We start from the raw sequence: 24997 nt of genomic DNA on the forward strand, positions 1-24997 counted from the left end.
CATACATCAATAGAAAGGAAAAAAACTCTGGCTACTTAAGGCTTTGGGCTGCAAATGTGTCACAAAAGGATACACCAGATATATTAACAATAACATACTAACCTTTGCAGTTTTTACATTTTATGTTTCAAATGCTTTTCTTCAACAAAAGTCAGTTACTTCAAACGCCCCCCCCCCCCCCCCCTTTTTTTTTGTGTCCTGAAACAAGGTATAAAAACAATCATAAATATGTAGGTAACATTTCAGCCATCCACAAAAATGATTGATATTTTGGTGGAATAATTTATTATACGTCCTTCCCAGTGCAAATTTTTGTTTTCGAGAGAAAAAAAAAGCCAGTTAGATCGCTGTGTCAGTGTCTCCTTTGTTCCACGACTGTGTGAATTTCTTTTAGTCATTTCTGGGAAGTTTTGTGTATTACTTTTGATGCCAGTACAATACTTCAGTTTTCGTACAATAAAGTGCATTGTTTTTAGATATTTAAGCAGGCAACAAAGACAAAACACAACAACTTCATAATCTTGGTACACTTAATTACTCTGATCTTGCCTACCTATGTTGAACGCACTTATTGGAAGTCGCTTTGGATACAAGAGTCTGCTAAATGACTGTAATGTAATGTAATCTTGGGTGGCATTCCCCTTGTTACAATTTGTAGCACAGTCGTATTAGACGGAGTTACAACAACAGTAACTATGACATAATGAGTTACTACTTTGAACACAATAATAACTCAAGAGCAGTCCATGAATTTTAGGATAGAGTGAGGAAATGTACAGACCTTTTGTACAGATGGAATATAGTTTAAGTTTAGCATAAATGAAAAACAATGAATCTCTAATGAGGATAACTTATCCCAGCCCATTAAAGGATAACATTCACATTACAAGCATCTATATTTACACCATCAGTAAAAGCTACAGATATGTTATTGCAATGAAAATCTTTCAGCTGTATTGACACACTTGTGTATCTTGACTTTATATGATTGCGCAAAGTTTTTCCCACATTGGTCACACCAATATGGTTTCTCCCCAGTGTGGATCCGCCGATGAATGGCAAGGTTTGAAAAGTTTCTAAATCTTTTTGTGCAGAACTGACATTGATAAGGTTTCTCACCGGTGTGAACATACATGTGCATTTTGTAAGATTGTTGCCGAACAAAATTCTTCCCACACAACTCACAGCTGTATGGCTTCTCTCCAGTGTGAATACGCTCATGAACTGAGCAGATGTAAGCACGTTGAAAAGCCTTGCAACAGTACTTGCACTTATATGGTTTTTCTCCAGTATGAACACGTTGGTGGAGTTTGAGCTGGTAGGACCCATTGAATGCATTCCCACAAAGATCACAACGATGCCGTTTCTCTCCACTGTGAATCCGCTCATGACTCTTCAGACTGCTCAACACTCTGAATTTTTTGTCACAATGCCGACAGTTGTACGGTTTCACCCCAGTGTGAATTCTCTGATGACACTTCAGCAGATATGATCTTGTGAATGCTTTATCACAATGCTGACAGCTGTGTGGTCTCTCTCCAGTGAGGACACACAGATGAACTTTTTTATCATTCAACTGTGTGAAACTTTTCTGACACTTATTACAAGTGTACATCTTCTTTGCAGTGTGACCTGTCTGATGCCGCTTTAATTGCTGTAAATGTGTGAATGTTTGGTCACAGTGCTGGCAGTTATAAGGTCTTTCACCAGTGTGTACACGTTCATGTTTTGTACGAAGAGATGAATAATGAAAAGCTTTGTCACAATATCTGCACTTAAACAGTTTTTCTCCAGTGTGAATGCGTTGGTGTACTTTGAGCTGGTAAGAACGTTTGTAAGCATTCCCACAAAGGTCACAGCAGTGCCGCTTCTCTCCACTGTGAGTTCTCTCATGACTCTTCAAACTGCTCAACGAAGAAAATGCTTTGTCACACTGCCGACAGTCATATGGTTTCTCTCCACTATGACTTTTCTCATGACTTTTCAGACTGATCAACACTCTGAACGTTTTGTCACACTGTTGACAGCTGTACGGTTTTTCCCCAGTGTGACTGCGCTCATGGATTTTCAAATTACTTAACTGGCTGAAAGATTTCCCACAACAGCTACAGCTGTACGGTCTCTCTCCAGTGTGAATTCGCTGATGTCTTTTTAAGTCATTTGAACGTGTGAAAGATTTCTGACACTGGTCACAGCTGTATGGCTTCTCTGCAGTGTGCTCTGTCTCATGGTGCTTTAGTTGTTGTAACCTTTTGAATGTTTTATCACAATACTGACAGCTGTATGGTTTCTCACCAGTGTGATTGCGCTCATGGGTTCTCAAGTTACTCGACCGGCTGAAACTTTTCCCACAATGGTTACAGCAGTAAGGTTTCTCTCCAGTGTGTGTTCTCTGATGACTCTTCAGATTGGACAATCTTGTGAATGTTTTGTCACACTGCTGACAACAGTAGGGTCGGGGTGGGGTTATCTCCATCTTTTTCTATAGTGAAAGAGAGAATAGGTGAGGTATACACTGTTTTCCATCATGAAAGGGATGGTATTAATGATATCAATTCATAGTTGTCATTTCTTTTGCGAAATATGCTACAGTCACCTAAGAGCTATATGCAGGGTGATGGCATCACATATGACTTTTACCATATTTAGCTGAGGCTAAAACAGTGCTGGTAAAGATGAATGATGGATAATGATTCATATCTGCTGTGAATGTCATTTACAATTTCACGTCACAGTGCTCACTGCTTTAGTGGGATATATGCTGTCAATTTATACTTGGTGGTGGGACAGCTATGCAAGTGTTGTGTCTCACACACTCCCTGGTGTATCAGAATGGAGGACTAGATACTATGTCCAGTGTTACGATCAATAACCTTAAAACTATTAGGCACATGAAAATATAGAGTTCTGCTTCGCACATAATGAGAGGAAAGGAAACTCACTAAAAACACACATACAAACTCACACAAGCTTAACTACTAACCTGCATCACATCAGGTTGTGGGGAGAAACCTGAGCTCTCATCGGAAACCACCACAGGAATAATAAGCAGGCCATACAATGAGAGGTCCTAAAAATAGATTATGAGCCAGTCTGAGCATTTCTTTGTGAATGTTCAAATCACAATGATTGCAACCATCATTAACCTTCTGTATTGGAAGCTCCATTGTAACCAAAACTGAAAACTAAAAACACTATTTAGCATGATAAGGTTGTGGGACACAGTAAAGGCTTGAGCCAGGGACTCAGACACAGATGGTGAATTTGCCTCCTTTCTACTCCACCAGTAAGTAACATTACTATGACATTTGTTAAAAAAAACTATAGTATTATATTTTACCTACACTTAGAGGGCTTATTAGCGGGCTCCAAAAAATGCCTAGTACTGCTACAGAGGATACAACAAATGTGTTTGACAGTTTTAACTTAGTTCAAATTATATGACGTTTAACTAACTAATTTCAATGCAGGAAGGGCAGTGTAGATGATGATAAAGGCTCCAGCAGTGATATTTGTTCTCACCTCTTGTGAAGAACTCATTCTAACGCCACACAGCTGTCCGGGACACAAACTGAGAAAAATCATCAAACAGAGAAGGTATGATAGTGTTGGCACACAGGCACCTCTAACAAAGTGGATTGAACATGTAGAGAGGAGAATCAATATGAAATACATGAATCAAAGTTAATTTCTTTCAAAATGGATAAATTCAATAGAATCGATGAGAAATCTAGAAAGCAAATTCCCTTTTTGTCTTTTTGTAGGTGAGCTGGGAACAATTACCCAATTTCCACCAGTCTGTGTGCTCTGGGGTGGTTCGGGAAGGGGGAGACAGACCTGATTCAAGATCTGAAGTTCAGTTCATGAATTCAGGATTCTGAATAACAAGCGTCGGCATCTTGTTTTGACATCAGGTTTGTTTCTGAGCTTACAGATCTTGCCACAAACATCCTCCCAGCCATACTTCATATATAGCACTTGTGAATGAAATTCTTGTTAACTTCATAATGAATTCTACTGTAGCTCACTAAAGTCAAACGCACTAAACTCCAGGTGGATGAAACCCGCTTTTAAAATGATTATATATCTGAAAACACTACAAATACGTAAATAGTTTATTATAAGAACAGATCCATGTTTTTAAACACATTAAATATAACAAAGAAGACATGAATCATTCCTCTCTGAGCCGCTGTAAGGTTGATTGAACCTGAACCTCAGCCTGTTAGCATATTAGCTAAGGCGGCACAAAGTGAGCAGCGGGGAGCCGAAGAAAATCAATAAACTGCAGACAGCTGTGGAGCTTTGAACCCAGAGAGCTCTCGGTAACTAGCAGACACAGACGGAGCAGAGAGACGTTGCGTTTTTACCTCTTTTCTCTCTTAATTTACGTCTTTGTTTTCGTTTCAAACGACGGCCGCCATTTTGCTTGACACTGGTGGGTCACGTGACAAGCAGCGTCTCAAGCTGTCAAACAAGCAAACAGGTCGACGAAAACGCGAAGTAAGTACATTTTATTAATAAATGAATGAAACACTGCATGGTTCCAATTTGTCTTCGTTTCTTTCCTGTTGTGCTTTATTAAAATAAGACAAAAATAAAAATACGGCACTGACAGTCATTCGGCCAAAACCTCCAAATCCTCAGCAGTGATAAGGCAACAGAGGGAAAGACTGGCTCTGAGAACATAATTTCTCTTGTTTCACTAATACACCAATGATTTTACAAAGATTAAAGACTTCTGTGATATTTTATTTACATTTGTAAGTTGGAGCAGTTTCGGAAGTAGAAGTATTAGGGTTATTTCTATCAGATGTTACTGGTTCTCTTATAGGTCTGTACATCCTTCAATTGAATCTTGTGGAACCTTGTGCTACTCTGCAATGTGATCATTCTGATGACATTCAATGTGGGTTTTCCGTTGTTGTTTTAGTTGTTCGTATCTTGAACGTTTAGTCACAATGCTGACAGCTGTATGGTTTCTCACCAGTGTGATTAGAATAGAATAGCTTTTTAATGTCATTGTACATGAGAGAGAATAGAACGAAATGCATTTGTGCTGTGCCTGAATCTCAGGACAGCAATAAATTAACAACAATAATCAAAAAAAATATACAGCAATAAATAAATAAACAACAATAAATAAACAACACACAGTTCCATTCATATTGTGATTGATTGAAAGTCCTTGTGTGCTTTTTTTGGGGGGAGGCAGTTGTCAGTTCATAGGGGACACAGCTTGGAACCGGAGGGTCGCCGGTCCAAGTCCCCCTCTGGACCAAGAAATTGGACTGGCAGCTGGAGAGTTGCCAGTTTGCCTCAAGGGCACTGCCAAACTTTGCCCCGAATGCATCACACAATGTGCACATTCTCACAGAAGTATGTATTCAAAGTGTTTCAGCTGAGTATCTATGTTTATAAATGAGCGTGCATAGGTTACAGCATATATGTATTTGTGAATGTTTCAATAGTGAATGTAAGCGCATTTCAGGGGTATGTGTGTAAGTGACTCAATATAGTAAACTCCTACACTGCCTGTTTTCAACATAGAAAGTCAAAATGTATGCTATAGTTACTGCTACATTCTGTAAAGTACCTCATTCAAATAATAACCATTATTATTGGCAATTATAGATAGTGACTCTGAAGATTTATGTATTCACAGTAAAAAGAATTCCAAGTCTCTCTTTGCAACTGATATTTGACCATTTATTTAATGATGGATACAGGTTGAGAATTGTTAACAATTTAAGTAACACAATCAATGACAATGAACATCAAGAAAACAAACGTGGACTAGAAACACTTGAAACCAGAAGGATTTCTGCAGTTGTATCTGTGTGTCCTTGCTATATAGTCATTACTTCTTGCATCTTTGTTGCATAGGATACAAAGGAAGTGTCTGTATCTGTTGCTGGGCATTAAGTGGAGGATTTGGCACATCCCACGCATGTTCTAATGAGTCACAGATCAGAGTAAAATGGCCAAAGCAGCAACCGTACACATGCATTTGTGAACCACTCCTGCTGTGTGTAGCCTGACATTGTCCTGTTGTAAGGGCAAACCAAGTTGTCTATCATGAAAAATATAGCTGATCCACAATCTCATCCTTATCCCATGCATAGGAATAGAGTGCGGCAAAATCAGAAATTGAGAAATAACGTATCACAGGTGGCAGACCAAACCAATACAGACACACTGGTGTCTCTTTAGCTGACATGAGCGAGTGAAGTGTCTCTGACAACGGTCACACCAGTACGGTTTCTCCCCTGTGTGGAGACGCTGATGATTGGATAGGTGTGATAACCGGCTAAATCTTTTTACACAGTATGAACACTGATATGGTTTCTTACCAGTGTGTGTACGCATGTGCACTTTGTAATGCTGTAGCTGCACTGTGGATACGTTGGTGCAATTTCAAAGGTTTTTTTCCACAGTGATTACAGCTGTACGGTTTCTTGCCAGTGTGAATGACTCCATGTTTTTTTTAAGTTTCCTAAGTCAGTGAAAGTTTTCCCACACACAACACAGCAGTACGGTTTTTCTCCAGTGTGAATTCTGTGATGAGCCTTAAGATTTTGGGATCTTGCAAATGTTTTGTTACACTGCTGGCAGCAGTGATTTCTGGGAATGGTTGTCCCGTTCTGTTTCTAAAGTAAAAAAGAGAGTTAGTGAAGTATAGAGCTACACATGAGCTACACATTAGCAAATGTGATAATTGTAAAACCAGATACATATAGTATCTTCTTTCTTAAATTGACTCCTTTCACACAATATATGTGAGAGAAATTATTTAAAATGATCAGTTATAGGTGTAATTGTCTCACTTTTCTTTGAAATTCTAATTGCAAATGTAAAAACAAAAGCAAGCCACAGAAATGCATTCCCTAAACAAAGGGTTGACTATAATGAAAATATGTCCAAATGAATCTGTTTGAACATGATGATAAATACTTTTGGATTCAACGATTTATAACATATGATCTACATATGGAAAGATACAAACATTTTGTAACTCCAGTTAGGTTAAAAGAAATGTTCAAGTGGTGAGGTCCAGATCCTGAAAGGCTACACACTGGGACAGATCTGGGAATGCTGAGATTCACAAGGACCAGATTTGAGAACCACTCGATTTCATAAACATATAATTCTCGCCTCTCTGATTCAGTGCACACCGTAAATAGAGTAAGCATATGCCCTCTCCTCTAAAGCAGGAAATTTTCAAAAAGCCAAACGATGAAGATTCCAGCGGTGATATTTGTTCTCACCTTTTGTGAAGAACTCGTGTTATTTCCACTCAACTGTCTTCTAATGAGACAAAATAGCCAACGGTGTTCCTCTCCTTCTCCTCTGAAAGATGCTTCTTTTCCTAACCAATCGACTCTGACATCATGAAACAGAGACAGTTCATCAAACTGGGAACACCTACAGAAACAACAACGCTAATAATAATAATAATACTTTGTTTGCATGTTGTTCTAAGCAGGAACGTGTCAGAGGTGATGGAACACATCTCAAACGAGGTTAGAAACTTCAAACGACCTCTGGCTTACAATTAAAGGCACAATTAATGTTCAGTTACTGTGTCACGTGATCTGCAAGCTAATTGTCAAATTAAATATTTACCGAAAGCTAATCAATGTAAGAAATAGAAACGGGTATGATAAAACATTCTAATCGTGTATTGGTTTGCAGTAGGACTTGTAATCAATAATATTCGAAAATAAAACATAGAAAATGTGTTATGTAAACAGCTCATCACCCACCGTAGCTGCGCCTGCTGCAGCAGATACTCGTTTATTTTCAAATAAGTACATGGAAGCAAACACTTCCTGTTCGACAACCATCCTCCATGTTGTTTGTCTGTGTTTGTACGGAAGCTGCCGAAGGTCAGCCGAACCCTCCTCCGAATTTCTCCTCACATGACGCTCGAATGCGAAGCAAAATGGCGGACGTTTGTTTACGCTAAAACAGAGACGCAAGCAAAGAGGTGAAACGCGGCGTCTCCCTGCTCCCTGTGTGTCCGTGTTTTGCAGAGAGATCTCCGGGTTCAGAGCTCCAAAGCTGTGCGCGGTTTCGCGGCTTTGTTGAATGTTATCAGGCTTACGCTGTGCTGCGGTACAGGTTTGTTGTTATGCTCATTGCAAAGTAGCGGGGGGGTCATTCTTAGGCGTTTTCAATCACAAGGGGTTCGGTTTTGGTAGCAGCTACGAAATCTTGCAATCTAAATACGCGATTAATTATAATCATATTCCATTAATATATATATTCCTATGACAGTGTATCAATGGTTTAGCATATTTTAGCAAAAGGACTAAGCATAGGGGAACTGTTGGCCTAGCTCCATCCAAATCTTTTTTGTTAGTGTCATGTCCAGACAAAAATCCATGCACAAACACATAATTTTACATTTTGTAAAGCTGGTTTGATCTAATGTTTAAGACTTAAGTGAGGTATAGTTGCAGTCATTAAAATAAAAATACTTTTATGAAGGAATCTGTTTGACACTTGCCAGGTTTAATATTCATGTAATGTATTTAGTATGGCAAAGAAGATGTTTGTGCATTGTACAGTTTCCATTTTGTCGTTTTGCCAGTGTCGTTTAGTTATCATTTGTTGTAACTGCAGTGTGTGAATGTGTGTCAGTCATGGAGTCAGTTACATCTATAAGTGAAATGGTTTAATTCATGTATTCAATATTGATTCTCCTCTGTGTGTGTTAGAACCACTTTGTTGAAGGCCACTGTGTTATGATGCTTAAACTGTCTTTGTTTGATGTTGTCAGACAGAAGACAAGCGTGTGGCGAAGGAGAAGAGGAACGCTGTCAGACATTTTTACTCGAATTGAGAACAGTTGTGTGGAGTTACAATGAGTTCTTCTCAAGAGGTGAGAACAAATCTCCCTGCTGGAGCCTTCATCTTTATTCTTTTCTCACTCTTCCCATGTTTGAAATTAAATGAATTTAATTAGTTGTCAATTTTTTTCTTGCGTTTCTCTGTTTTCAAAACATATTTCTCACAGGGCTAAGGTGGCTCTAGCTCTTTGAACTAGGTTAAAAAACTCCTCACAGCAGTCGGCCCTCAGAGCCTACATAAAGTTAAGAGAACACAAGCAGAGGGTGTTTGTTGTACCAAGCTCATCATTGCCTCATCATAATTGCTCAGTCCAAACCCCTAGAAGCTTTTATTCTTGCCACTCGATCAGTTTGGCAGGTTCCTCGTTGTAGTGACATTTAAGATTGGCCATTGAATAATGATGCTGCTAAGTGCAAGATCATCATTGAATGTTACGTGACTTTGGGTAGGATTCAGACATTATTTGTGACGTAAATGTTTGGCATAATTTTTGGGTTCAGCTCAGCTTGGCATCTCTATGTCCTAATTAGCAGTAGCAGTGGGATATTTGATGTCGAGGATAGAATAGGACTTTATTGCTCTCACAAATGAGAAATTTGGTCGTTTTAGCATTAATAGTTATGTAATTGTTTGGGTTTATTGCTCATAATGATCATGCTCCATGCATCCAAGTAAGCGACTTGTGTTTGATGCTATCATCATTGAAGCTCTGATGCGTTATTGAATGTGGCACATTTAGCAGGAAGAAATCTGACTTCAGAAAAATTGCATAAGCGTAATATCACGAGTCAGTTTAATAATTGAAGACATTATATTTATGAATGTGTAGCTCACTTCAGCACCTCCTGTCACTAATTCTTGCCCTCTATCTCTGTTTCGATAGAAATCTGGGGGAACTACTACACGCAGACTTCATCGTTGTCAGCAGTGTGACAAAACATTCACAAGATCCTACAATCTTGAGGCCCATCAGAGACTTCACACTGGAGAGAAACCGTATGGCTGTGACATTTGTGGGAAAACATTCCCCATATTAAATAGACTTAAAAAACATAGCCTTGTCCACACTGGAGAGAAACCATACAGTTGTACTCAATGTGGGAAATGTTTCAGTTGGTCAAGCAACTTAAGGAAACATGAGCGTGTGCACACTGGTGAGAAACCGTACAGCTGTCAACAGTGTGACAAAACGTTCACAACATTACAACATTTAAAGGGTCACCAGACAGTTCACAGTGCAGAGAAACTGTACAGCTGTAGTAAATGTCAGAAAACCTTCTCTCGGCCAAGTACCCTGAAAGTACATCAGTTAATTCACACTGGAGAGAAGCCGTACAGGTGTCAGCAATGTGACAAAACATTCACTCTATTGAGCTATCTGAAGAGTCACGAAAAGACCCACACAGGAGAAAAGCCATACAGTTGTGATCAATGTGGCAAAACATTTGCTCATGCCTGTAACTTCAAAAAGCACCTGCTTGTTCATAACAAAGAAAGACCACACAGCTGTCAACTGTGTGGCAAATCGTTTACAAAGCTGAGTCTTCTAAAGAAGCACGAAAGAACCCACATATTCAGTTGTGAAGTTTGTGGAAAGAGTTTCACTCAGCAGCAAACGTACAACATGCACATGCGTTTCCATACTGGCGAGAGACCACATCAGTGTCAGTTCTGCACAAAAAGATTCAGTAACTTTTCAACTCTCTCCAAACACCGGCGTATCCACACGGGGGTGAAACCCTACTGGTGTGACAGATGTGGGAAAAACTTCACCTTGTCGTTACAGCTAAAGAGGCACCAGTGTGTTTCGACCACACAAGTGACATAATCGCAATAACAAACCTTTACTTACAGTTGGTGCAGGTTGTTCAACATACGAATGACGTCTATATCATACGCTTCATGCCTCTCATTAACTGCAAGTCTGCCACAATCCCAACTACCAATGGTGTCCCCAAAGGCTCAGTGCTATGTCCCCCCCCTTTTAATAATTTGCATGCTCCTCCGTGGCTAAATTGAAGTTTCATTGGTACATCATCCATTTCTACATTCCCACCAAAATCTTTACTCCCACATGAAAAACTTGGAAAACAATCAGTCAGTACACCCCAACCAACTGATTTAGATCACCACCTGGTTGACAGTTTTCACTATTGCTGCAATGACCTTATGAAACATGCATTGGTGGGTGATGAGCTGTTCAAAAACAAAGTCAAAACCTTTTCAGGACTACTTTTAATGCATGATATGTACCACACCTGACCTCACTGTTCACTGTAACCGGCTTTACTTGTATTGATTGTCATATATTACATGTTGGAAATTGATGTTACTGTTCCTGGTACATATACATTATATAAATTACTTACGTAATAGTAGTTTATAATGTCTCAGAGTACCTTGAAACGCATTGTTCATAAAAACCTTATTAATGTTATTATCAATACTATCTAACTGGGTTAGGTCTAATTACATTTTGTATATTGTATCCACTTTTTCTAGTTTGTTCAATTTTTGCAACATTTTGCTCCTTCATGTACATTTCAAGGAAACATTTTCTATTAAATTGCTGTTTATTTAATGTTCAATATGTATGTCTGCTCATTGTGGTTGAAACCTTTAATCATGACAATTTTGTAGAAGAGGAAATAATTTTCAGTGATTCTTCATCACTTTAAATGGTAAACCAATAGGTGATAACTATAAGCTCTGCCTGCTGTTGCACCTCTCTACAACAGAAAACATTTGAATTGAAAGTGTCTCATCAAAATGTATGAATTTGACCTGTTTCAGACAGTTAGTCCCCCCATCGGTTTCTCCCCATGACACATTGCAACGTTTACATTTCCTGTCTTAGCTTTGCTTAGCTTGTTACTTACAAGTTAAGTGTTCATCTGTTTTGTGTTCCCTGGATCGCCTCTTATTGGATGCTGCCAGTTCCCTTTGTGAGTAACACTGAAATACCTGTGTAAAGTAATTCTATTTTCCAGACTCATCAAATTTTATTTAATTTTTTCAGAACTAGCCACAAGCTATTTAGAGACAGTCAAAAATGTTGATACCCATTATTGAACTGGCTTCCTGGTAAAGAATGAGGCGGAAAACAACAATCCACAGCATTACTGAGCACCAAGAAATACTACTAACCATTCTAGCTCCACCTCTGAAACCAAACAAGTTTTCACGAAATAAATGAAGCAACAAATGGCTCAAACGTTTTCAGAGTGGGGAATTGGCACAATACAATACAATAGCCTATTGAGTTTGATGCACACAATGTCAAGCAAGGCATCACTAGTAATGAATAACAGCAATGATGAGGAAACATTTAGCTTCTTTGGACATGATCTATTACTTGGGAGTAAGTGTAAGAAAGGTAAACATGTATGTTTACATAAAATCATTTCATTTGGTATAGGACAACAAACACAACAAGAAATATGACAAAACAATCAAATTGATATAATGCTAAATAAATTATATCAAAACATTGGCTCAACTGACACAATATATTGAATTATATTGTATTTGATCTACAGCAACCTGATTAAACATGGGAATAAATGGGACAAATCAAGTCCTACATGCAACAGGATTATTTACAATGATTGTACAACTTCTGAAAAACATCTTATTCCATTTCTCTTATCAAGACCTCATCTATTGGTAATATTTACTTGTGTTTTTGTGTGTTTCTGACTTTTGTTTGGTTTTCTGTACAGGAGTTGAATGATGATCAAGCAGTGCTCTCTAAAGACATACGCCACTTCCAAGTTGGAAATAAGGAAAATATCAATCGAGCCTTTGAAAAGTAGCAACATATATATTATATAATCAATAGGCATTAAAAGTCACTCACATTCAGGTGCACACCAGATAAGTGAACCCTGATCCTGGTCATCTTGGGTTACTTCAAAGTAAACACTATTATAGGTTTGTTGCAGGTGCATTTAAGTTTAAAAGTTTAGGCGCAATTACAATAACATTATTAAAATCTTAATAATTTGGTGTGTTTTGAGGTTGCAGGATTAAGTAAAAGTCTTCCCACACTGCTCACAGCGGTAGGATTTTTTGCAAGTGTGGACATTTGGATGTGTTTTTTGATTTCCATACTGAGTGAAAGTCTTCTCAAACTCGTCAGCTATATGGTCTCTCACCAGTGTGAACTTTCTGGTGATTTTTAAGGTTGCTCAACCTGGTAAAAGTATTGCACTCGCACTGGTTGCAGCTGTAAGGTTTCTCTCCAGTGTGAATGTTGCAATGTTTTTTGACATTGGCAGACTTGGTGAAAGTCTTTCCACACTGGTTACAGCTGTATGGTTTCTCTCCACTGTGAACTCTCTGATGATTCTTCTGATGCTCCAGTCTTCTGAAAACTTTGTCACATTGCTGACAGTTGTGAGCTAAAGATGCTCCAACCTGTTTCTATACTGTAGTAACAAACAGAGACAGATTAGTTAGCTTCAGTGTTGGCATGAGCCGCCATGACCACACACTTCATCTTTATTGTTTTTGTTCTGGATTTACGGTATCTACAAAGTAATTAAGTTAAAGCTGCCGATAAAGATGAAAGTTCGAGCAGTGATATAAGTTCTTTCCTCATATATATGCATATTGTGCACATACAAAACATCAGCATATATTTGTATATTATGTGTATATTTACATATTTGTAGGCCAAGAGCTTAATGATTTTTGGCTACAGGCCTAAGGACACACTTAAAATGATGGAAGCAGAAAAGCTGTGTCTGCTACAGTGTTGGCCTGTTCTCATCTGTTCTCATCTGTGCTCAGACAGCCCAAAGTGAGCAGCAGATTGACTCAAACAAAGGCACTAAACTACGTGCAGGTGCAGAGCTTCTAACCAGCAGGGCTCTGAGTGAGTCCCGGATTCAGAGGAAGCGGAGAGACATCGCGTTTTTACCTATTTTCTCTTGGTTTACATCTTTATTTTCTCTTCCAACAGCAGTCCACCATTTTGCTGCAGGTCATGTGACAGACATTCCTTCTTCTTTAATTAAGGCAGCTGACATCCAAGTCAATAACTCTTGATGCCAGATGCTTTTTTATCTCCATAACAGAAATTATAAATGGCACAAGCGAAGAGGATTGATCTAAAATATTGGGCAGAACCTCCAGGAGTTTAAAATAACTTTGGCCACTTTCCTCATCACCTTCAATGAAAATGTTACAATGCAGTGTCGAGCTGCATGGCTCAACACATTCATTCACTCATTCTCTTGACTCAACGTCTGAAATAATGATTAGTAAAGTTAAGTTAATAGTTATTTGTGTGTGATCTGTCAGACACACACACACATACAACTGTACTTACCTCTTCATTGGAGATTAAATAAATGCTGGTTTCCCCTGTTTTTAAAAGTAAACTTTAGCATATAATCATGTGTAATGCCCCACCCCCTGAGATGATCAATAGTTCTGCAAAGAAATTAACTTTATCATCCAGACAGCATACCTGAAATCATAGACACAGGAAACTTCACCGCTTTCAATTGAATGAATGAAAAGGAGCAAATATATTCTGAATGCGCCAATGCCCCAAACACTGTCAGTAATTGAAATGATAATATCTAAAAACTTGTAAAAGGCAGTAGTCCAATGTAGATAAACTCTGTTAAGATGTGTGATTTGAGTTCAGTTTACAGGACCAGGAAAAGAGACAACCTGCGAGTGCCTGAGAGTAGAGCCAACATCCCCAACAGTTGTGCCTTGCTCTGCACACTGAGCTCTTGCACCTGCATGTGTGTGTCAAGAAATAACTCATAATAATGAAGTAAACTTCAGCACGTCAGAACTGTGCATATACAACATGAGAATGGTATTTCTTTACTTATTATGAACTGATCAAACTGAAAAGCTGCTTCTTATCTTGACTGCTACAATTTACACTCACAGTGTCAGATGTCAACAATTCAAGTTTGAAGTAGTAAGTTTGTTTCACACTGATCACACCAGTATGGTTTCCCACCAGTGTGGATGTGCTGATGATTGGTGAGGTTTGACTACGATCTCAACCTTTTTATGCAGTATTCACACAAATGCGGTTTCTCTCCTGAATGAATGCAGATATGTGATTCATATGAATGTTGTTCTGTCCACTCTCTATCCACACAACTCACAGTTGTATGATTTCTCTCCTGTGTGAATGCGCTCATTGACAGAGCGGATGGATCATTTAGTGAAAGTTTTTTTTGCACTTGAATGGTTTCTGTCCCGTGTAGAAACATTGGTGGGCTTGCAGACTGTTGGACTGGATGAAAGTATTCCCACACTGATCACATCGGTATGGTTTCTCTCCTGTGTGTGTTCTCTCGTGCCCCTTCATATGGATCTGCTGACAAGATGACAAGCTGACAAATAAAAGTTATTTTATCCTATACTGACAGAGATCAGTTCGTATCTAGATCGTATACTGTAAGTGGGTGCAGCATTACCGACTCGTTTACAGTAAATATGTACAGAAACGCTACAAGTTTGACCTCTTATTTACTTCCTTGCCCGTGAATCGGCAGCCATGTTGTCCGACCTTCTATTTCCAGAAACTGCGGAACAATTGGAAGCTTCGGCTGAGTCCAATAAATTAAATGTTTCTAAATACAAATAGAAGACAGAACAAGTCCAAATACCACAGCTCAAACCCGTGATTATCCGACGTGAGAATGCAATTCAGTTGTTGTTCAATAGTATTCAACTTCTTCATTATCTCTATACATTTTAGATAAATATCAACAGCAAATGTTGCAGTATTGTAAATTCTCTAGGCCAGTGGTCACCAGCAGGTCGCTCACGAGCTACCAGTAGCTCGCCACCCGTTTCTGAGTAGCTCCCGAAAGGTTCAAAGAATACATATATTTGACAACACAACATCACTTGGTAAAGCTGTTTAAATTTCTATCCAATCAAATTCACAGACATCCCGCCCCTTTTGTCACAAAACCATTATAAGTCTATCAGCTGTCAGTTCAGCAAATGACGCTGCTGTCATGTTTGGTTATGTGACACCGTAACATTCGGCTAGCAAGCGCATGCTGGATTTGACGATGACCGCCCTGAAAACAGCCCCGATAAAAGGCAACAAATTTACTACTTTTATGAGGAATTAAAAAAAATGTACGAATGTAAATGACAAGTGTGTGTGTATCTCATTTGTGGTGCGAATGTGCCTGTGGAGCGCCATTTCACCAAAGTCCACAGCAACTTTTCAAGGGACTTTCCAGTTGCTAGCAGGACGTGATGTCGTTCACATCTTTTAGGTGAACAATGGGAGCCGGCTCTTGTCCGAGAGATGTTTTTATTTTTTCTGCAACTTAATACAAGACAGAATGATAGGTTAGTCTCGGTCTACTACCGGTACAGAGCGGGACAGAGAGACGCAGAGAGAGAGAGAAGTGACAGCTGAAAAATATCAGCATTTGGATGCATTTTAACAATTGTGACAACATAGGCAGAATGCAGAATTTGCAGAATTAAGTCATGTCGAGCAGGGTCCACCACAAACCTTCACAGACATTAGAACTGTGCATCCAACAGTCAGGTTGGAAGAAAAAAGGCAGGCTAACGTGCCTGCTACTGTCAGTGCTTCTACAACTGTTGGGATTTAGAAGCTCCAACCCGGCAATCCAGTCTATGTTCTTCCAAACAGGAAAACACAGGAAAAACACATTCCAAAACTGTACAAGAGAGAACGTGCCTCACTGCAAGAACATTCCAGAACTATTTGAATTCCTCGTGAAAATAGTACCACACTCTCTGTCATCTCACTAACATCAGAACAGACTGAATGCATGTGAAGTACAGATGATATGGGAACTACAGGGAATTATCTGAACTACAGGGAATGTGAAGGGAAATTGTGACAGTGATATGTGGACAGACAAATGTGAAACATGAAAGGTACAGTATTAGTTAAATAGTAAAATAAGTAATAACATTGTTTTGTTTTCTATGAGATGAATGTAATGTGAATTCATTAGTGGGAGCTTGACACTGAAAATGGGGGTCAGCCCTATGTTCCCTCAGCCCAATGGTCCCACAGCCCTATGTTCCCTCATTTCTAAGATTTTTTTCAAAATTAGGCCCTATGTTCCCTCAGCCCTATGTTCCCTCATTTCTAAGATTATTTCAAAATTAGGCCCTATGTTCCCTCATTTCTAAGATTTTCTTCAAAAATAGGCCCTATGTTCCCTCAGCCCTATGTTCCCTCATTTCTAAGATTGTTTTCAAAATTAGGCCCTATGTTCCGTTTTCTAAGGGTTAGGGTTAGGGTTAGGGTTAGAGGTTAGGGTTCGAGTTAGGTAAAGGGTTAAGGTTAAGGTTAGAGTTAGGGTTATGGTAAGGGAACATAGGGCTGAGGGAACATAGGGCCTAATTTTGAAAAAAATCTTAGAAATGAGGGAACATAGGGCCTAATTTTGAAAACAATCTTAGAAATGATGGAACATAGGGCTGAGGGAACATAGGGCCTAATTTTGAAAAAAATCTTAGAAATGAGGGAACATAGGGCTGTGGGACCATTGGGCTGAGGGAACATAGGGCTGTGGGAACATAGGGCTGAGGGAACATAGGGCTGGGGGAACATAGGCATGCTCCCCTGAAAATGTATACCGAAAACAACAAGCTTATGTTGCTGAATTGAAGTGCATTTTGATACAAAATGTTGAGTGTTGGATATCAACATTTAGTCATTGTTCACACAAAAGGCGCTTATTCCGCTGGGTGGAGTATGTTACTAATAATGTAAAACATAAGTAGCTCTCAGAGACAAAAAAGTTGGAGATCACTGCTCTAGGCTGTGATGGCATGATATATGATGTTAAAGTTGTGCAGTGTTTAAAGGTTACATATTAGTGTAGTTGATGTTGCCATTGTTTTCCATTTCTTATTCCTTTCGATTAAAATAAAGTTAGATGCAGATATGTTGGCTAATTCCGCGTGTCACGTGACCCCTGAACGCGCACAACAATGGCCGACGGCTAGTGAAACAAGAACGTAGAGGTAAACAACAGCCGAAAGAGGTAAAGCGCCACGAGTAGCTTCTCGTTGCTCGTACGCGGATTCGCGGTGGTCAGAAGCCCTGAGGTTGTGCGCAGTTCAGCGTCTCTCTTTGGGGGTGTCTGCTCACGCTGCGTTGTCTTAGCTTGGATGCTAACAGGCCAACACAGCGGCAGATGGAGCTTTTCCTCGCCGATATTTAAAGCTTGAAGCTCGGACGGTGGCAACAGCTGAGCCCCGAGCACTGTTAAGTGTTGGCATTAAAGAAATGCAGCTACTCGATTTTAGTTTGAGACCTACTGTAAATATCAAGGGACTACAGTCATCAAAACAACAATCACGTAATCGTAAAGGTAAATGAGTAAAGTAAATTGCAGAGAGGACGAGAAACATCAGGTTAAGTTCTAGCTTCCCCAATAACAGAAGCCTGAAAACTTATTATTATTATTATTATTATTATTATATAGTGTTATTGCTTTATTTAACCTCATCAAATAATCTGCTGTTTGTGAACACTTGTATCCTCTGTTGTCAATGTGAAATTCGTTTACTTATTGAATATTTGTGCTAAAACAATGTAAATGCTGATGACTGACCTAGTCAGTTGTGAATACTATTTGTATATTAAACGGATTGATAACATAGCACCATGCAAGCAGACGTCATTTGTTAAACTCAGATCTATTTCTACCCACAATCGTGTTGAAGTCTTCGTATTGTTGTGACTGGTGTTTCCATCTGGTGAAATGTCTCTATGTGATGATGTCAGAGCAGCCTGACAGGAAGAGAGGCGTCTGGTGGACTAGAAGAGGGCAGTCAGTCTCTGTGCAGGACAGCTGAGAGGAATCAAAATGAGTTCTTCACAAAAGGTGAGAACAAGAGTCACTGCTGGAACCTTCATAGTTAACCACTGTTGAGCCGTCTTCCCCTCCACCTTTCTGAGATTAAGACACTTCGAACACATCTGGAACCATGTTTGTTTTTACATTTGTGTAAAATTGTTTCTGTGGGCCTTCCCTGTCTCTGTGTGGTGCTGCCAGAGCGGACTTGCAGGGACAGACTTGTCTGGCTTAGGAGAAGTGGAAAGTTTTCAGCCGTTTGGCCTCGAATCAGAACGGCTGAGTGCAATCAAAATGAGTTCTTCACAAGAGGTGAGTACAAAATGTCACTGCTGGAACCTCTGCTGTTAATAAATGAAAGAATAAGTGCTTTCTCAGTGTAGGGAAGTAGTGGTTAAATGTTAGTCATTGTCATGTTCCGGAGTCAGTAGTAGTGACTTGAAGACACAGATGTCTGCTTATCTATTTGTTTCATCTGTTTTTAGGACCACTCTGTGTGGGGTTTGCATATTATCCCTGTGGTGGTTTCCGATGAGATCTGCGCTTTACAGCCACAACCTGGTGACCTGCAGGTTAGTAGGCATGAGTGTGAATCAGTGTGTCTGTGTGCTTTCACTTTACCAGAGGGGAAGGGTTTTTGTAATCCTGACATCTATGATTAAGGGGGATAACAGGACACATTCTCTGTTTCCCTTCTCTCCATGGAGAGCGACTAAAGTTTGCTTACACTGCAGTTAAAGCAATAATTAGTTTTTTTTTTTTAAATGAAAAATTAAGGGATGATTTGATGATGTGTCATGTTTATGTTTGAAGTAGTCGCTGAATTGATAAACATCTGATCCTCACATCCTCTCTGTGTGTTGCCGTAGAAACGGGAAGGGTCGGACCAGCCTGGCACTTTCCGCTGTGAGCTGTGTGACAAAACCTTCCTGACGCTGACCCGGCTGAAGCGCCACCTGAGGGTTCACACTGGAGAGAAGCCGTTCAGCTGTGACGTGTGCGGACAAACATTCACTCAGCCCCATCACCTGAAAACCCACCAGACCAAGCACACCGGAGAGCCGTTCCGCCGCTGCGAACTGTGCGGTCGCGGATTCAACTGTTCCTCTTCGTTTACCAAGCACAAGCGCATCCACACTGGAGAGAGGCCATTCAAGTGCAGATATTGCGACAAGTCTTTCCGCGTATCTGCTGTCCGACGATGCCACGAGCGTATTCACACCGGAGAGCAACCATTCAGCTGTGACATGTGTGGTAAGAATTACAGGAGTCGATCAGCCTACAAATCACATTTGCGCACCCACCGGGGTGAAAAACCATATGAGTGTGAGTACTGTTCAAAACGTTTCACTGCCTCGTCAACGCTGGTAGACCACCAGCGTATCCACACTGGTGAGAAACCGTACTGGTGTGACCGCTGTAAGACAAACTTCACCTTTACAGCACAACTGAGGAACCACACCTGCATAAGCTGCTGAAGAGTGCCACCTCTGGCTGCAGAGCTATACAGCAAGTTTCAACACAACTCATGAAACCACAGAGATCAAATCCAGGATTAGATGGTGTCTTATGTATTGGATGATTTCCAATATTTTCTCCCGGGAAACTACTACTTTTTTAGGAAACCAACAGTGAGCTCAGTGGAAATATGGGGATTTTTGGTGCTGTCGGATGTTTTCACAACATCTAGGAATAAACTTTTAACTGTGTACCTCACTAAAGTAACATAACAGAGGAACTAAAGTGAGAGATGAAGTTAAACATGTGAAGTCAACTATAAGGAGGATAATGACATTTATGTAACATTTGTGGATAATAGTAGTGTATCACACCAGTATTGATCCAGATAAATTGTAATTGTATAAATGAGCTGTGATTTTATGCTAAATCTTTGAAACATTAAACATGGAGGTCAATAAAAAAGCAATAGATGTAATTTGTAGTAATTATTGAGCAACCTGATATCGAGTTCTGTATTTTATTTGTTTTCATTTTTTATTTATGCATGAATCTTGATGCGTATTTATTGGATATTGATATTGACAAATCATCGTTTTGTTTTTGGTTAACACTTTAATAAGTGAATTAAACAAGTTTTGAACTGTTGAAATGTCATTTTTTGCTTTAATCATATTGTGTTAAGGTTGTTCCGACTGATTGCCATTGTGGATGGAATAAGGTGGTTGCTATCCAGGAACCACAGATGACAACTAACTCTGACCTATACATATACAACATATCTTATCTTGACTGTAGGGGCAAGGAAGGTGCTTGTATTTTTATCCGTCACCTGATGGTGGGTGTGCGTCTGTGTGAGTGTGTATATGTGTGTGCGTCACGGAGCGTAGCGGCGATAAGTGATTATTTGCACCTGTTTGCTCGTCAGTTCTTTTGTTTGGAATGGTATTGGAGAGTGGGTGAGAGGGGAGTGTTACTCTCTGTTGACCGCCAAAGCGATCGTTAAATAAATAAGTAATAACAACGCCAGGGAGAATCCACTGTTTATTCTGCCATACCAATGAAGAGAGTAAAAGTGCTGTGACGTCTCCGAAACAAGAAACAGCGCGTCCCCGTCTTAGCCTCTCACGGCTAATAAAGTTTTGTCAATAGTCGCCCACATTGAGCTTTGTCCCAGTTACCTAAATACAAACATGTATAACATTTAATCATAGAGTGGTTCATACATGTAATTCAAAATAAAAAGCATAAAAAAGAAGATAAAATTCAAACATTTTTCTTTTTCTTATTCTATTTCGAGGACCCGAAATAGCTTCGTGTCATTGTGACATTTTGATTCAATGTCGTATATCTGCTTTATATGGCTCTAAAATATAGACTAAATTTAGTTTAACATTTTGAGTTGACATGTTGTATTTATTATGGTTTTCATGTATATCAATGCGTATTAATCGTCTTAATTTGTGTCCGCAGAGGATGTTTTATATAGATTTCAGAGTACAAACGTCTTTTTACTGAAACTACCGAGTCAAGAAGCGTCACTCTCGGCTGTTTCCGTGTGTCACGTGACCCGAAGACGTAAACCCAAAATGGCGAACGGTCGTTGAAGCTACCTAAGATGCAGAGGAGGTAAAGACGCAGTTTATTCCCACTCTCACCGTGCCCTCTCTCATCGAATGCTGCAGGCGGTTCAACGGCTATCTTCGACTCCTCGCTGCTGACTTTGCGCTGCCTTAGCTCGGATGCTGACTGGCTAATGCTGTGCTCGTCCTGATGGATCATGTCATGTCTGTTTTTGTTGAATTTAATTTAATTTGGCAGAGATTTACCCCTTTAATGATTATGTCAGGTCTCCCTCGTGTGGTTCCCATACAAGTCAGTATGACATCAATTATGTAATTTTGTTTGTTTGGATGACATCAATGTTGTAAATTTGGTAGTTTGATGACATAACTGTTGTTTATTTAAGTAGCTTTCTAGTCAGTTACGATGGGAAACAGCAGTTTTCTCACCGTAAGTTTGGCTGTGTAGTTGTGTGGTCTCTAAATTTAAAGGACATAGTGACATCTATTTGGAAGAAGAAGCAAGACAAAGGGCCACCGCTTATGTTCTTGAAAGTACCATGAGTGAAATTAGTCTCTTATTCTCTTGTTTACAGATTCTTACTCATTATTAGAAACGTCTGAAACCAGCTGATCCGTGCTGGAAAGAGATGAGTGGGATTACAATGAATTCTTCGCCAGAGGTGAGAACAACCATCCATCGTCTTTATCTGTTACATTAATTGGAAATCCCAATTTATTCTGTACATCACTTAAATTGATTTGCTATGCGATGAGCTTAATTAACCAGCAGATGGCAGTGTAGATTAATTTATAGAACTAAATTCACAGGGAGTTTTTAATGTTGCCTTTTCACAATTCTCCAACATTGCAAAATGGTTGTCCAGAACGTGAATTCAATAATTAACGTTTTTGCATAGATTAAGCTGAACATTCTACACGTTTTATATGCCTGATCTTTAGAATCAGAACTCAATTTTCTCAAAATAATGGGAAGATATATGTCTGAGATTCAATCTGAACCCCTGTATTTGAAGTAATTTTACCAAAGTCTAATTTTGTGTTGACTTTTAACATTATTTTAGTCTTCTTGGTGTTGTGAGTTTTCTTTTTCTGCCTGTGTATCTTACAGAAACTGAGTAGCGTAGCCAGACCCAGGCGCCACCGCTGTCAACAGTGTGACAAAACATTCCCTTCGCCCACAAAGTTGCAAGTCCACCAGAGAGTCCACACAGGGGAGAAACCGTACAACTGTGAGCAGTGTGGGAAGACTTTCTCACAGCTAGGTAACCTGAGAACGCACCAGAACAGTCACACGGGAGAGAAGCTCTATCACTGTGAAGACTGCGGGAAGAATCTGAGTGATTTGTCATCATTCCACCGACACAGGAACATCCACAACAGGAAGAAGGTCTACACCTGCATTCAATGCGGGAAGAAATTCTTTGATTATTCTTCATTCAGGGGACACAGACGCATCCACACTGGGGAGAGACCCTACCAGTGCAAATACTGCCAGAAAGACTTCACATCCTCGTCTCACCGCAACACACACGAGCGCATTCACACAGGAGAGACACCGTATAGCTGCGAGCACTGTGGGCGGAGCTTCAGCGACAGATCTTCGTTCCATCGACACCTGCGGATCCACACAGGCGACAAACCATACGAGTGCCAGCTCTGCCTCAAGCGCTTCACTACCAAGCCCAACCTGACGTGTCATGTGCGGGTCCACACTGGCGAGAAGCCGTACTGGTGCGGACGCTGTCAGAAGCACTTCGCCCGTTCAGAACAGCTGCTTAGACATCGATGTGTCTCAGTGTCCCCCGATTAAGCTTGCACGTTACAGAGTTCTGGGTCTGTAGTCAGGGTTCAATGAGGGACCAAATCTTCAGTTTTCCTGTTTCTGTTTCATTGACTTGTCGCTGCTGTCACCTCAATGACTTGTTTTATTTATGGCACGTTATTGTACCCCTCAGCGATGTGCCATACCTGCAAACGTGTCGCCTATCATTGAATTTCGCCATTATGAAAGTCAAAAAGACCATTTGTGTGAATTGTGTAAATCCAGAGTTTTTTTATGTACAGCCACCACACACGTTTAGATCAGAGCTCCTCTCTATCCAAGCCAGTCAGAATGTCACTTAAGATCTTTGAGTTTAGTGACTGCCAGTTTCAAGCACTCAATGAACTGAATAAGCACAACACAGATGTTTCTCGTATTGCTGATTTATTTATGAGCTGCTATGTAGCTTGGTATAATGTTAGATAGATTTAGAGGTGTTTCAACGGGGATGTTGTGGGTTTATTTAAATCATGTTTAAGATTAACAAGATTACAAGATAAGTTGTGTTGATTTGCTGGGAGTCATGCATGGGCAATAGAATGCAATACTACTTCCTCCGTCCTTTTTTTTGCACATTGCGGAAATAAGCTCATTATGCTCTTCTGCAACAGAGGGTTTGATCCGCCCATCTCAATGTTTGTTTTAAAAGTGTGACCCTGTGTGGAGAAAGTCATTGTTTAACCGTGAGCGCTTCATCTGTTAGCGGTCTCTTTCTTTCTCTCTTACCCTCTCCACTCACTCACTCACTCACTCATTAATGTTAGTCATTCTTTGCTTGCAAGGGAAGTTCATACTCAGGAAACTGGACTTGATTGGCGTCTTCCGTTAATCTTTTACTGTATTTTTGTACTTTTGCTGTATCATTGTATTTCCCCTCTGTGGTTCCTATTGCACACCCGGCCTTTCAATTCTCCCTCCCATGGTTTCTTCCTGTTCCTTACACAATAAGTTGTTCCTGTCTTCCAGAGAGTTCTGGCCTGAGTCCAGAACCATCTTCCCGTTGTGGGCCTGTGAAGCCCCTTGACACGTTGTATGTGATATTGGGCCATACAAATACATTTGATTCGACATGTCCATGCACCTTACAACAATTCACAAACTCGATTGGTTTGGAATAATAATGGCTGATATTCTTCTGCTTTACTAATAAAAGGTTCTGTTTTATTTTGTATGTATGTTTCAATTCTATTATTGGTTGTCTATTATTCGTCCACATATTGACTATTCAGTATTTGCAATATCAGTTTTTGTAATGCTGAAAAAAACCTTTGAGCGTCAGTAGACCAGTAAGGATTAGAGATCAATATGTAATCAATGTCCTCGACGAAACTGGTCGAGCTATCTATCGACTATGTGTATCTATCGACTAGCTATCTATCTATCGACTAGCTATCTATCTTTGTGTGTGATAACAGCCAGACTCG

General features: G+C 39.8%; 3 protein-coding genes and 1 pseudogene across 5 annotated transcripts; 2 read left to right on the plus strand and 2 right to left on the minus strand.

Moving 5' to 3' along the window:
- Positions 1-206: 206 nt before the first annotated feature.
- On the minus strand, positions 207-4459 carry LOC143010711 (uncharacterized). 2 transcript variants are annotated; one of them, XM_076163203.1, is made up of 4 exons: positions 4371-4459; positions 3523-3571; positions 2984-3070; positions 207-2482 (listed from the first exon to the last, which is right to left on the minus strand). In XM_076163203.1, the coding sequence occupies exons 2-4, from the start codon at positions 3538-3540 to the stop codon at positions 929-931; spliced, it is 1659 nt and encodes a 552-aa protein (XP_076019318.1). In that variant the 5' UTR covers positions 3541-3571; positions 4371-4459; the 3' UTR covers positions 207-928. The 2 variants fall into 2 exon arrangements, with proteins under 2 accessions (XP_076019318.1, XP_076019319.1); XM_076163204.1 differs by lacking the exons at positions 2984-3070; positions 3523-3571 and having other exon boundaries at positions 4371-4441.
- A 1239-nt stretch (positions 4460-5698) lies between these two features.
- LOC143010728 (uncharacterized) lies at positions 5699-15393 on the minus strand (annotated as a pseudogene).
- Positions 7893-11420, plus strand: LOC143010718 (uncharacterized). Of its 2 annotated transcripts, none has more exons than XM_076163220.1 (3): positions 7893-8124; positions 8786-8887; positions 9740-11420. In XM_076163220.1, the coding sequence occupies exons 2-3, from the start codon at positions 8870-8872 to the stop codon at positions 10682-10684; spliced, it is 963 nt and encodes a 320-aa protein (XP_076019335.1). In that variant the 5' UTR covers positions 7893-8124; positions 8786-8869; the 3' UTR covers positions 10685-11420. The 2 variants fall into 2 exon arrangements, with proteins under 2 accessions (XP_076019335.1, XP_076019336.1); XM_076163221.1 differs by having other exon boundaries at positions 7899-7990.
- A 2425-nt stretch (positions 15394-17818) lies between the features above and the next one.
- LOC143010571 (uncharacterized) lies at positions 17819-24737 on the plus strand. Its single transcript, XM_076162948.1, has 6 exons — positions 17819-18221; positions 18638-18737; positions 18909-19019; positions 19193-19279; positions 19577-20182; positions 22860-24737. Exons 2-6 carry the CDS (start codon positions 18720-18722, stop codon positions 23559-23561), a joined length of 1524 nt encoding a protein of 507 aa, XP_076019063.1. The 5' UTR covers positions 17819-18221; positions 18638-18719; the 3' UTR covers positions 23562-24737.
- The last annotated feature ends 260 nt before the right edge of the window (positions 24738-24997 follow it).

Source organism: Genypterus blacodes, unplaced genomic scaffold (assembly GCF_046128005.1).
Source record: "Genypterus blacodes isolate CSIRO-AG114 ecotype Tasmania unplaced genomic scaffold, CSIRO-AGI_Gbla_v1 ptg000129l_1, whole genome shotgun sequence".
In the NCBI taxonomy this organism is placed as follows: domain Eukaryota; kingdom Metazoa; phylum Chordata; class Actinopteri; order Ophidiiformes; family Ophidiidae; genus Genypterus; species Genypterus blacodes.

Excerpts from the sequence above, each read along its gene's own strand:
- LOC143010711 (XM_076163203.1), bottom strand. Across the intron at positions 2,483-2,983 it reads CACAACCTGATGTGATGCAG|AAAAAGATGGAGATAACCCC; the intron begins GTTAGTAGTTAA and ends CTTTCACTATAG.
- LOC143010571 (XM_076162948.1), top strand. Across the intron at positions 19,020-19,192 it reads AAATGAGTTCTTCACAAGAG|GACCACTCTGTGTGGGGTTT; the intron begins GTGAGTACAAAA and ends ATCTGTTTTTAG. Across the intron at positions 19,280-19,576 it reads CACAACCTGGTGACCTGCAG|AAACGGGAAGGGTCGGACCA; the intron begins GTTAGTAGGCAT and ends GTGTTGCCGTAG.